This window comes from Dipodomys ordii, unplaced genomic scaffold, assembly GCF_000151885.1.
Source record: "Dipodomys ordii isolate 6190 unplaced genomic scaffold, Dord_2.0 Scaffold3, whole genome shotgun sequence".
Taxonomy (NCBI): domain Eukaryota; kingdom Metazoa; phylum Chordata; class Mammalia; order Rodentia; family Heteromyidae; genus Dipodomys; species Dipodomys ordii.
The window spans coordinates 29,644,065-29,657,503 of record NW_012267219.1 but is presented as its reverse complement, the minus strand read 5'-3'; the positions used below and the strand labels follow the sequence as shown (position 1 = coordinate 29,657,503).

The following is a 13,439-nucleotide window of genomic DNA, read 5'->3' as shown; positions in this document are numbered from 1 at the left end:
CCATCCCTTCCCATACTCCTCCCCTCCTCCCACCCGATCCTCCCCCCACCCCCCCACCAAAGTTGTTAAGTTCGTTTTTTGCCATAACAACTTGTACATCTCATTGTTGCAATGGGTCCACCTGTATCCCTGGCTCCATATTGCTTGTGTGATAAAGTACAACCCTTTGTCAAAGCATGCAAAGGCCCACTATGACCTTGCTACTACCCTTCCTTTTGACCCTGCATATGTCAAAGGACTTTCTATTCCACAGATGTGTGGAATCTTATCCAGATGTGTGCTTTGACTTACTGTAATCTATCGCTATAACACTCTCTCTCTGCATCTGCCCTATAAAACTAACTGAAAACCTACCTCCACTGCTAATAGTAGTGGTTGCTTTGGACAATTTACTTAACTCCATGAACCTCAAAGTTCATCTTAAAAACAAGGTTGTTTGAGGATGAGTTAATGAGTGAATCATGCTTAGAACATTAGCTGGCACATGAGAAATGATACTTTTAACAATGACAAAGAAGAAAAACAAAGAAGAAAGGAAGGAGGTGGTAGAGGAACAGAAGAGAGAAGAGAGGAATGGGAAGAAGAAAATTATGTGTTGAGGAAGACTGTAGTCTTCTAATGTCCCTAGAGAGAACTGAGCACCACCCTATTTCCACCTTTATTGTAACTGTGCTGTACTTGGAGATACATTATCCACATGAATTTTTACATATATATACAGGTTGAACATTTCTTTCCCAAAGTGTTTGGATCCAAAATTGTTTTGGACTTAGAATTTTTTCTGATTTTGGAATATTTCCACAAAATAATAGTTTGGGGATAAAAGGCTAAACACAATATTCATTTTATGTTCTATATATACACATACATGTAACCTGAAGATAAATTTCATATAACATTTTAGCATCTCATATAAATGTTTTATGTATTTTGACTCTGACTTGTCACATGAGATGAGATGTGAGATTTCCCGCTGTGGCTTCAGGCTGGTACTCAAAATGGTTCAGATTATGTAGCATTTTGTATTTCCAGATTGAAGATGTTCACTTTGTGACCCACAGGCATTGCATTAATGTACTCACATGTGTGATTTTGAAACTATATTGTGCTTCTAGACCTCACAGAACTGCACTTCCTGTTAACAATGTGGCTGGTCTTATGAGCCTCTCTCTTAAGTTGTCCATATTCCATCTATGTGCTCAGAGTGACAGCGAATACTCTTAGTCCTGATTCTGAACACTGTACTACCTTGGATTTTTGTTATTGCTGCTTTTATCATTGTTTTCTAGCCTTGTCACCTGTGAATTAATAGGAAGTTGATGGTCAGTAGGTCTGTTGCGGCAAGGGATAGGGTAATAATGGGAGAAAACTGATATAAAAAGGAGAATGAATATAAATAGGGTTAAAGTAGTTTGTTTTCATGTATGAAACTAGACCAATGAAATCTATGATCCTGTTTTAAGAAGAGATAGAGGGTAAGGAAGAGTGATGGGGTAAGTTTGATTGGAATAGATTTATACATGTGTGTAAATGTCACAGTGAAATTATCACTTTGTACAAGTAATATATGCTAACGAAAAAAGAAGAGTGAGCTTTCTTCACATCTACTGTTCCCTGACAATGCCCCCTTTTTAAAAATTTTTTGCATTTGGATCATTGCTATTTGGTCGATTATAGAATTAAGTCATGTATTAATTTCTCCTTTAAATTCACCTGTCTTCCTCAAATCCCTCAGGACTCCTGGTAATAGAAACTGCACATTTCAAAATAAAAACAGCTTCAGATATCAATGGTTCACATTGTATTTGAGTTTGCCTCTAGAGTTAGAATTAAAGAAAACCACAGATTTTTCATGCCAGGAAGAATCTTATATTTAATCTAATCTAACTCCAAAAGGCTAAATCTTCTTCTAAACAATAGAGATGAGGCTTGGTTCATCTCCCACACCCAGAATTCTTTCCACTATACACAGTCATGACAAAAAGAAGTGAGCCAAAACCAGTTAGGGTCCTAAAAAAAGTCTTTCAGGCTTAAGGATAAAAACTCACTTCCAGAAATGACTCAAGTTGTGCTATTTTTCTTATCTCTAAAAGCTGGAAATAAATATTTCTATTAAGAAAGCATTGTTGCCGGGCACAGGTGGCTCATGCCTGTAATCCTAGCTACTCAAGAGGCTGAGATCTGAGGATCACAGTTCAAAGCCAGCCTGGGCAGAAAAGTCCGTGAGTCTCTTATCTCCAATAAATCACTTGAAAACCGGTGCTGTGGCTCAAGCGGTAGAGCGCTCGCCTTGAGCTGAAGAGAGCAGGGACAGCGCCCAAGCCCAGAGTTCAAGCCCCATGACCAACAAGAAAGAAAAGGAAGGAAGGAAGGAAGGAAGTAGGGAGGGAAGGAAGGAAGGAAGGAAGGAAGGAAGCATTGTTGAGATGCAGCAGGTCCATTCTCTTCATAGGGAAAAAAAACACCTTGAATGCCAGGTATGGTGGTTCAAGCTTATAATACCAACTACTCAGGAGATATAACTAGGTAGGTTGCCATCTGAGGCTGACTAAAAGAAAAATTGAAGACCTTATCTAAAACAAGCTAAAAAGCACAAAGGGCTAGGGTAGTGGCTTAAGTGGTACAACACTTGCCTAAGAAGCACAGGCCCTGAGCTCAAACCCTGTGGTAGGAGGTGGGGGGGAGACTGAAAAAGCAAACTGATTCCATATTCCAAATCTAAAATATGGGCCCCACATAGCAGCACACAATAAATGATCATAGCCACAGGATGGCACTGCAGCTCCACTTATACCAGACTGTCATTTGAGGAAAATGATACTGAAGCTATTTCATCACTGAGCACAAATAAAATGTTTTTAGAATGACTGCTTTCTACTGTATTCTTTCATGGTTGCCAAATACTTAGGTTCTGCAGTTCAAAATGCCACAGGGAAACAGAAAACAGTTGTTCCACAAGCAAAAGCAAAGTTGTCATATGTGTTTAGGAAAAGTGGTTTCTGAAATCTGACCTCCCAGTTTCCTTAAACTTAAGCTTCTGACCTGCTTTGGCACTACAGTAAGTCCATCTGACAAAAAGCCCTGGGTCAGTTGAGGTCTTCAGGTTCTTTTTACTAATACAGGGTCATATTATATGTCATATTTCATACAGTATAAAATATGTATGAAATATGTCATATTTCATAGCTCTACTTGAGTAGGTGAACCAAAATAGTATAAATGGTGACAAGTTTTTATTTTTGTCAATAGATTTATTATTGTAAAAAGGCCAATATTGTAATGGCCTTAAGAGGTACTAGAGTGTGACATTGATTCAGGACACCTCTAATTAGACCTGTCACTGCATCTCTAAGCTAGAGGTCATAAAAGTGCCTTTCACAAAGGGGTCATATGAGCTCATTCATGATATGCTTCAAAGCATATCTGGTCAATCAACAAATAATGATTATGACAATGGTGATGAGAGTGATAGTGGTCTGATGTGACATTAGGAATTACCTTCAGATCCCAGTTCTATTTCTCTTCATCTTACGCTGTAAACTTGAGCTCCAAAGTCACTACAACTCTTGGTACCTAAGATCCAGGAGTCAAATGTGGTAAAACCTCCAAGGGTTTGTCTCTATTATATGGAACCAACAAGGCTATTTACAGCCTCAGCTTAGGAATCAATTTACCAGCTGGGGTTGTAGAAATTCCTAGTAAAAACTAAGTCCTTTGAAATGTATTATACTGAACAAACTGGAAGAATTTCATCCTGATCTTCAAGTGCCAACTGTAACCACTCACCATTCCAAAATTCTTGGATCTCTCATTCCCTCCTCTTCCCTCCCACAAGACTTGGACATACACCCATCCTCTTTCACCACTTATCTTATCAGAAACAAACTCAAGTTACATAGAGGGAAGGGAAATATCTCACAAAGGTTATAAATGAGAAAATATTTTAAGATAACTATCATATTAGGTTAAAATTCTCTCAGCGTTAACAAGTACCAATGCTAACAGCTAAATGTTGGCATAGACATCTCTGTCCTTCAAAGCTTTGGCAAGCAAACACTGTAGCAGACCAAACCCTGATGCTTGTGTGAAGCTATATTTGTTGTTACAGAAAGTACAACAAGAGGATGTACATTCTTCTTAGGAAGTCAACTGGAACTAAATGTAGAATCCTTGGAACAGACGGTAGGCCAAATTTATGTTATATGTGGAACAGTCTTTCTTTCATTTAATTCACTCTCAAAGTGCTGACTCAGAGTTTATTAGTCAGGTTAGTAATTGTTTTGTTTTAATTTGAAGAATAAAACATGAAGAGAAATTAGAAACAATGTTATCCATGAAGCATACAAATATCTTTGCTCCCATCTTTATTTTTTAGGTGGTTTTAGCTATTAAGATATTTGTCTATGCCTTGAGGAAATAGGAAGAATATAAAGAGGCTAGAGGCAGGGCTCAAGTGGTACAGCACTAGCCAGTGACCAAGTTTGAGTCCTGGTCTCAGACAGAAAAAAAGAAAACTTAAAAAAAATCTCTCCTGAGTGTTCTAATATTCAAAGTAAGCTTACACATGGAATAAAGGAGCAATATTTCAAATGCCAACAACTCAAGCAGGGTCTTAGTGGGAATATCTTTGCTCTTTTGGCCTATATTTCAATGACTGAAAAATGAACACAGAAAATAAATACATGTCCTACTGATAAAAATGCTACACCAACATTGTAGGGGTATCAACAGACATGTCAATGGCTTCCTCAAGCTAAAACTAAGCAGTGAGTACAAGTAAGTGGGAATCTTATTACAGTCTCTTTGCATACAGCATATAAATGAATTCGAGTTTGGGTATTTGTTTATTCAAATAGCGTGTGAACTATAAGTCCAGAAACTTCGTAGCATAAACAGGACAACCACAGTTTATCATCTAAACTAGGACACTTTTAAGAGAAAAAAAGAGATTTGAGTATGGTGATACATGCCTATAATCTCAGCCGCTGAAGAAGTAGATATAGGAAGATTGTGGTGTGAGGTCTGCCTATGCAAAAGAGCAAGAGTTTGAGGAAGCAAACTAATAGTAAAGGACTGGGATACGGCTGAAATGGTAGAGTGCTTATCTAGCAAGGCTCTCAGTTTAATCCTCAGTAATGTCAAATGGTAATAACAGTAACAATAACAATAACTACTCCAGGAGCAAGATGATTTCATTTATTCATTACCTAGAGACAGAGAACTAGACAGATGTTCCATATAAAATGACTCTGGCAATGGGGGACACTGGATAATGCTATCCTTTTTAGAAATTCTCTTTCTTCTCTTTAATACTTTATTATCCACATTCTTACATATGATTCCTATATTAAAGTAAAACTAAGACCAATAAAACTGTATGATATATATTCACCAAGTTTTGATAGATATCACTAAGCAGTCTTTTAACATCCACCATATGTTATAACAAAACTCTAAAGGTAAGCAAGCAGGAAAGATGAAGGAGATCTCTTCTTAGTACATTTCATACCTGGGAAGCCTGGCCCATGATCATCAGTTTTCGGCAAATGGTGTAAATATAAATGGTACCTAGTGGAGACAAAGATTGTTAACATGTTTTACACTCAAATGAAGAAACTATATTTCTTTCTGCTGTTAAAGTCTGTAGTTTCCAAAACAAATAATCTCATGAGAAATTCTTATGATGATAAAAAGTTATAGTCTCTAAAATTTTTGACACTTATGAATAAAATCATTAAAAATAACAAATACAGTCATATTTTAGATATATTAACATAGGAATCTTTTAGTCTCATTTAAAAGTCAATTTAACTTTTGAAATAAATTGAACATAAGAATATTTTAGAGGTATAATTTATGTGCCTGCAAAGTTTATTAATTCATGTAAAATGCTTTCATCTCTTGTGGCATCCTGATGGGTAAAAAATGAAATATTTATCTCCAAATAAGGTCTGAATATATATTTAATTAGCTTGGCACCATACTCAACAAGAAAACAATAATTTGAAACTCAATATATAACAGATTTGTACTATAATTCTTTACTGTCATATATAACATTTAATCCCATTATTAAGATAGGTCCTGCTGGGCACTAGTGGCTCATGAGGGTAATCTTACCCATTCAAGAGGCTGAGATCTAAGGATTCAAAGCCAGCCTAGGCAGGAAAATCCATGAGACTCTTACCTCCACTTAACCAACAAAAATCCAGAGGGAGAGCTGTGGCTCAAGTGGTAGTTACAAAAACTCAGGATCAACACCCAGGCCCCATGTTCAAGACCCAGCAACAGCACCAAAATTTTTTTTTAAAAAAGGTCCTATTGACAACCTAATTAAAAAAAACCAACATTTCATGAAAGTATGACTTTGTATGAAGTCATTAGTTAAGTGAAGAGAGAGAAAGCTGGTGGCCAGGGAGAAGGGAGGAGTGGAGACCATCAGCCTACCTTTGTAAAACTAGGACACTACCATGCCATGGACATGGTGATATCGGTTAAAAAGGCATGTAATTATAATGACAAGTAGTCTAAATATTTTCTACAAAATATCTGATTAAAATTCATAACCATGAAAATTCAACAATTATGAATCTTCTGTTCGTGTTTCAACTTTCAAAGCATCTAAGAAAACAGCATCTGCTCCAAAACATATGCCCTGATTAAAGCACACCTGAAGCATAATAAACATTAATTACACAAACTAGCAACCAAAATATTGAGTAAAATCTCGCATACTTCAAGTACCTCAAACTTCACGGAGAATACAATAGTCTTTGCCACAAAGGAACTCTACATCCCAGTGGGACTGTGGCTGGGACGTGCTACTGCTCACTTCCCTTCTCACACACTGGTTGTAAATTCATCCCAGCTTGAATTTGCTGACCTCTACTTTAAGTCTTTAAAATAAAAATAAAATTGTGTAACTGTGCTTCTTTGTAGGAAAAAAAAAGTCATAAAGATATGTGCAGGAGACACATGCCTCCTTGCTAACATGTGATTCAGATGAGAGCCAGGAACCTGAATAAACATGTCAGTTACAGGGAACTGGGGAATTTATATCCCCCGGAGATTTTCCTCAAAATCATAAGGGCCCTCTGTATTTCAAAAATATGCCTCTCACCCTGCCAGCCCTAATCCATCCCAGCTACTACTAAAACTTTCTTTGAAAATGCAGGATTTGAGTTGGGAACATGGCTTAGTGGTAGATTGCTTGCCTAGCATGCATGAAGCCCTGGGCTCGATTCCTCAGTATCACATAAACAGAAAAAGCCAGACATGGCACTGTGGCTCAAGTAGTAAAGTGCTAGCTAACCTTGAGCAAAAGAAGCTTAGGGATGGAGCCAGGCACCAGTGGCTACTCAGGAGGCTGAGATCTGAGGATCACGATTCAAAGCCTTGAGATTCTTATCTCTAATAAACCACTAGAAACCCAGAAGTGGCCCTGTGGCTCAAGCAGTAGAGTGCTCACCTTGAGCTGAAGAGTACAGGGACAGTACCCAAGCCCAGAGTTCAAGCCCCACACCCGACCAAAAAAAATAGAAGCAGCAGTTTAGGGATGTTGCCCAGGCCTTGCATTCAAGCCCCAGAACTGGCAAAAAAAAAAGAAGAGGAAGAGGAAGAAGAAAGAGGAAAAGGAGGAGAAGAAGAAGAGAAGGAGGAGGAGGAGGAGGAGCAGGAACAGGAGGAGGAGGAGCAGGAGCAGGAAGAAGAAAAGATTGATTGCTGGATTTTGGTATAGTTTCCAAATTCCCACTGTAAAAGCCAGAAAGAGAAAGTTAAATGGTGACGGATGGACATAGACTGCATTCCATGTGATCTTTAGAAGGCAATTTAATTTTGCTTTGAGCCAAATATGACTTTATGGTCTGATGATGTGATTCCTTTTCATCAGAGATAACCACCATCAAAATAAACCTGAGAGTCTAAATTAAGATTCAGATTAGTTGAAAACTGAGTTGTTATCCAATATTCATATACCTGCTTAGATTTCAGAAAGAATAAAGATTGGTTAAATATCTTACAGAACCAAGGGTATACATGTGTAATAGCACCAAGTTGATACAAAGGTAAGTGAGGTAGCTTGCTGGGCATGGTAGCTAAGCCTGTAATCATGGCCACTTGAGAGGCAGAGATAAGGAATGGAGGTTGTCAACTAAGGCTTAAGTCTGGGAGTCACCATCTCTACCAATGCCATCCCAACTTAAAGGAAAGCACAATGGCTGGCAACAGTGGGCCCTGCCTGTCATCCCCAGCAACATGGAGAGGTACAAACAGAAGAATCAAAGCCTAAACTCAGGCATGAAAAGGTGTTGGAAGCATAGCTCAAGTAGTATAGTGCCTGCCTAACAAGCTCAAGGCCTTGAGTTCAATCCCTAGTATAATTTAAAGAAAAAAAAAGTAGGAGTTGGGAAGGTGACTCAGTGGTAGAGTGCTTGCCTTGCATGCATGAGGCCCTGGGTTCAATTCCTCAGCACTACATAAGCAGAAAAAGCCAGAAGTGGCGTTGTGGCTCAAGTGGTAGAGTGCTCACCTTGAGCTGAAGAGCTGAGGGATAACACCCAGGCCCAGAGTTCAGGCCCCACGACCGACCAAAAAGAAAAAGTAAATAAAAGTTGAGTGTAGTTTGCACATGCCTATAATCCCAACATTCAGGAAGCTGAGGTAAGAAGAGTTCACCAGGTACCAGTGGCTCACGCCTGTAATCCTAGCTACTCTGGAGGCTGAGATCTGAGGACTGCAGTTCAAAACCAGCCTGGACAGGAAAGTCTGTGAGGCTCTTATCTCCAATAAACCATCAGAAAGCCAGAAGTGGTGCTGTGGCTCAAGTGGTAGGGCGCTCGCCTTGAGCTGAAGAGCTGAGGGATAGTGCCCAGTCCCATGACAAAAGCCCCACAACTGACCAAAAAAAAAAAAAAAAAAGGAAGAAGACAGTGAGTTCAAGACCCTGTCTCAAAAGTAAAAACAAATGAACAAAAAGTAAATGGAGTAAATAACAAGGTCAAATATATTTTGGTAAATTTGCAAATATATAAATTACTGACTACTTAAACGTCAAATTGTCAAAACTGCATGGTCTGTGCATTTATTAATCCCCTAATTGGAACAGCCTTCCTTACATATTCAAGTGGTTCACCCCTCAAATTCCTTTAGGTCTTTACTCAACTGTCACATCTGGAAGGCATCCCCTAACCATGGTATGTAAAATTCCAACCCACTTCATTCTAGCTTCTGTATTCCCTGTGCCCTGTGTACCTTTACTTTTCTACTCAGCACTCAACTGTCATTTGATACTATCTAGATTCAACTGAAGAAGAGTATGAGAACAGAGTTTTCACCTGTTGCCCTCTCCTGTGACCTTGGCACCTAAGATAATGCCTGGTTTCCAGGAACTACTCATAAAGTTTTACCCCAAGGACAGGAGTTGGTGAACAAAGTATAATAAGTGTATCTCCCATAATCCAGCAGTTCTATTCCTGGGCATAAATCCTAGAAAACTCTTACACCAGACTATAAAAGGACAAGTAGGAAGGTATTCCTCATAGAATTATTTGTGCAATTAGAGAGGTGCAACAGACCAGGTGCCCACCCCTATACAATCAGAAAGCAGAGTTAAATTAGTTTAAATATAGGAGCCTCAATATAGTATAGGGAACAAGATAAAGTCTAGAGCACAATACCATATGCATAAATAAAATTACAGAAAAATGATAAAGAAGATACAAAACTTATTTAAACTTCTTCTTTTCAAAGAACATTAGGGATTGGTAAATGTGTGATTTTTTTTTCTTTTTTTCTTTTTGTTTGCTATTTGTTTCTTTGGCTAAGTAGTCTAGGTTGGCTTCATCTTTGCTGTGTGGCTAAATGAGTTTTGAACTTCCCAGCCTCATTCTTCTGGATTAAAAATAACACCATTAGGTCTGGTATGCATCTGATTATGAAAGGACTGAAAGAAATGAATTGTAATGTACCATTTCTACCTTTCAAGTCCCAGTCCTCAGGCCTCTCACTGCCCTTTCTCCTGCTCTCTGTCCTTTGCCAAAATAGGTAAGCAATTCAGATGGAAAGATGGCAGTGGCCATTAAAGGAATTGAGGATTCCCTGAAGGTTGATCAGGCACAAAAAAATATTCACTGATCAAAAAATATCATCAAAAGTATCCTCATTTCTAGCAGCCAATACGAAGTTTAATTTCAATACGAATGCTAAAACATGATTTGGAGTGAGTGAGAAAAGAAAAAGTGAAATAAACTTTCAGTTGCCATAGGATGAGGGAAATTTTAGTGTATTTTTCTTTTTTTTTCTTTCTTTCTTTTTTTTTTGGTCTGGTCGTGGGGCCTGAACTCTGGGCCTGGCGCTGTCCCTCAGCTCTTCAGCTCAAGGCTAGCGCTCTACCACTTGAGCCACAGCGCCACTTCCGACTTTTTTTTTCTTTTTGCTTATGTGGTGCTGAGGAATCGAACCCAGGGCCTCATGCATGCAAGGCAAGCGCTCTACCACTGAGCCATCTCCCCAGCCCCTTTAGTGTATTTTTCTTTGGAGTTATTTTGTCCTGGTCTTAATCAAATCAAATACACTATCACTATTATCTTTCATTTAAAATATTTGAACCATTCTTAGCACCACAAAAAAAAGAATGTATTCCCCAAATAAGAACAGAGTAAGTGACTTAATGCAACTTTAGGAGAGAGAAAAAGATGTTACATTTCATAGCTAAAATTAATTTCTTTACACTCATTTAAAATGTGTGAGTGTATGTACATGTGCACTCATGTGCATGCATGTAGTAATCAGAGCTTTCCCTCAAATAAGTAGTAAAAGGGGAGAGCTTGCTATGTAGAAAACCAAAGGTACTAAGAGAAGAGAACTAACATATGGATAATACCTAGGACCAATTCACTGCAGTGGTTAGTCCTTCGTCATTACATCTTATATACTCTATCAACTATGGTCCCCGCTGGCTGTTTTGTTTTGAGACCGAACAATCCTAAGATGGCCTCAAACTCCCTAACCTCCTTCTTCAGCCTCCTAATTGTTGGCATTTCAGGCATGTTTCACCACATCTTTCTTCTGGATTTTTATATACCTGACACTGATTATCCATTGCCTCTGACATAAATAAATCCCTACCTGTAAGGACAAACTAAAATGTAACATAAATTAAAAATGATAATAACCCCAGCCATCCTATTATGAAATATGTATGTTTTAAAAGACAAGGCTATCAAGTTACCATCAACCTTAGCATTTAACTTTCTGAATGATACACTAGGAAACAAAACACACTGGTACCCACCATTGAAAATAATCCAGCAAAGGTGCTCCTGTGGGAGAGCCACCTGCATGATGAGCCTTAGGGAGGACAAGACATGCAGACACTTCTTCACAGACTCCTTGTTTTGCAGGTTTGCATCAGAGTCACACACGAGCTCATAGCTGCAAATGCTTCTGCCACTCAAAGCATGAAACTGAAATACATTGGAAAATAAAAATTAGAATATACATATATACACAACTCAGGAAAGCACCTCTCAAAATGTAAAGTACTAAAATGGAAATAATTATGCTTAATGAGTTTAATAGATTAATCAAGAAAGAAACATAGATAGTTTTCTTCAAAATATCCTGAATTAGTTAAGATTGGCATTCCTTAGTCAGAAGCTACTCTGAGAAAAAAAAATTACCAAGAATATGGAATTTGATCAATTTTTTAATTCACTTAATAGCATTTTAATCTATTAATTCAGATGTGATTATCATCATTTACATAAGTCACCCAACAACTGTTAGTTGAGCCCCTCCATTTCACACTCTGCCAGGCAAGAAGCATTCAGAAATAAGCAATAGATGGTTCTACCCTTAGCACATGCAGTATTAAGCCCTATCCATGGCTTTGAGGGTGCTGGGATGACTTCTTGATCTCTGGTAAACTTCATTTTACTCTTCTATTAAAAAAAAGTCAGGACCATACTAAGACTGCAATATGATAATTCATATAAATGCTTTTATTTCCAAAGCTAGCACATGGGAAGTGCTCAACTGGTGAACTAATGATAGCAATGCACAAAGGCTAGAAATCAATTATAAAAATTTTTGTGACAAACATCTGCAATCAAGAGCTAATTTTTTAGATTCATTCTGATTAGCTTTATTTTCTTTTTTGTAAAACAAGGCAGTAATAGTATTTAACTCTTAAGGTCATTGTAAAAATTAACTATGTTTTCCAAAGTATTTTACAAACTGAAAGCCTCTACAAATATTATTGTGGAGGCTATGAGCATATAACAATACTGCCTGCTGGTAGAGGGGGTGGTTATATTGACACAATCTCCAAAGTAGTGTCACAAAGTTCAGTAAGTTCATTTTCTTAACCATGCCTGAAGTTATATGTCAAAGGACTTAGAACAAGTGGCCAGATGCCATGCTAAGCAATGAAGATAGTCAGACGCTGACAACTTAAGGGCATAACACAGAGCTAACATAAACCATAGCTATCTTTGCTGCTTCTTTCATCTTACTGTAAGTCCAGAAGTTTCATCTCCAAAACCTTTTGGAAAGAAGATAGCTTTGAATTGATTCACATCTGCTCCATTCTCATCAAAATTGGTACTAAACTGTTGAAGATACCTTCCATAGCACTGCAGAAGGGCCAGTTTATATTCCTAAAATAAAAAGACTTGATTAAAGTTTCAAAGTATTACTTGACGATTTTTATATTATTCTTAATTGCACCAAAGTGTAAAATTATGTCATAGGTGTGGCACTGTGTGGCTTTTTGACATTATTTGATTTAAATGTCCCCATCACAAGCTATAGGACCTTCATAACCACAAAATAAGAATATTCACTTTGACGGGGTGCTGATGGCTCATGCCTGTCATCCTAGCTACTCAGGAGGCTGAGATCTGAGGATCATGGTTCAAAGACAGCTGAGGCAGGAAAGTCCTTGAGACTCTTATCTCCAATAAACCACTAGAGAACCGGAAGTGGTGCTGTGGCTCAAGCAGTAGAGCACTTGCCTTGAGCTGAAATGCTGAGGGATAGTGCCCAAGCCCAGAGTTCAAGCCCCATGACCAACAACAACAACAAAAAAGGAATATTCACTTTGGCATAGCAAAACCTATGTTTACTCAAATTTCAAGCCCCCAAATCCAACATCACCAGATGGTAGTAACCCAATATTTGGTCTGAGGGAAATGTATAGCCTTGCTACAATCAGATGCTTTATTTCTTGCCACCCATAGACACAGCTGATCTAGAGAGTTTCAGGTAGGGAATACCGGCAATGCGTTAAAGCTAAGTTCCTTTACAATTTCCTCTACTTCCTCCCTAGCAGCTGTGTCTCTAGGAAAAGCTAAGATCTAGGTGGGAACAACAACCTCACTCGAGAGGTATCCACGCTCCAAAACTGTTCTGCTTCTTTTTGACTTTTTATTATTTGC

General features: G+C 38.2%; 1 protein-coding gene across 1 annotated transcript in view; it reads right to left on the bottom strand.

Annotated features, from left to right (window-relative positions):
* The window catches only part of Cfap54 (cilia and flagella associated 54), a 269,955-nt gene that overhangs the window by 244,973 nt on the left and 11,543 nt on the right, over window positions 1–13,439 (bottom strand). Inside the window, 3 exon segments of the mRNA XM_013018973.1 lie at window positions 5,510–5,568; window positions 11,294–11,465; window positions 12,516–12,659. Of these exon segments, the coding sequence (XP_012874427.1) occupies window positions 5,510–5,568; window positions 11,294–11,465; window positions 12,516–12,659 (375 nt within the window).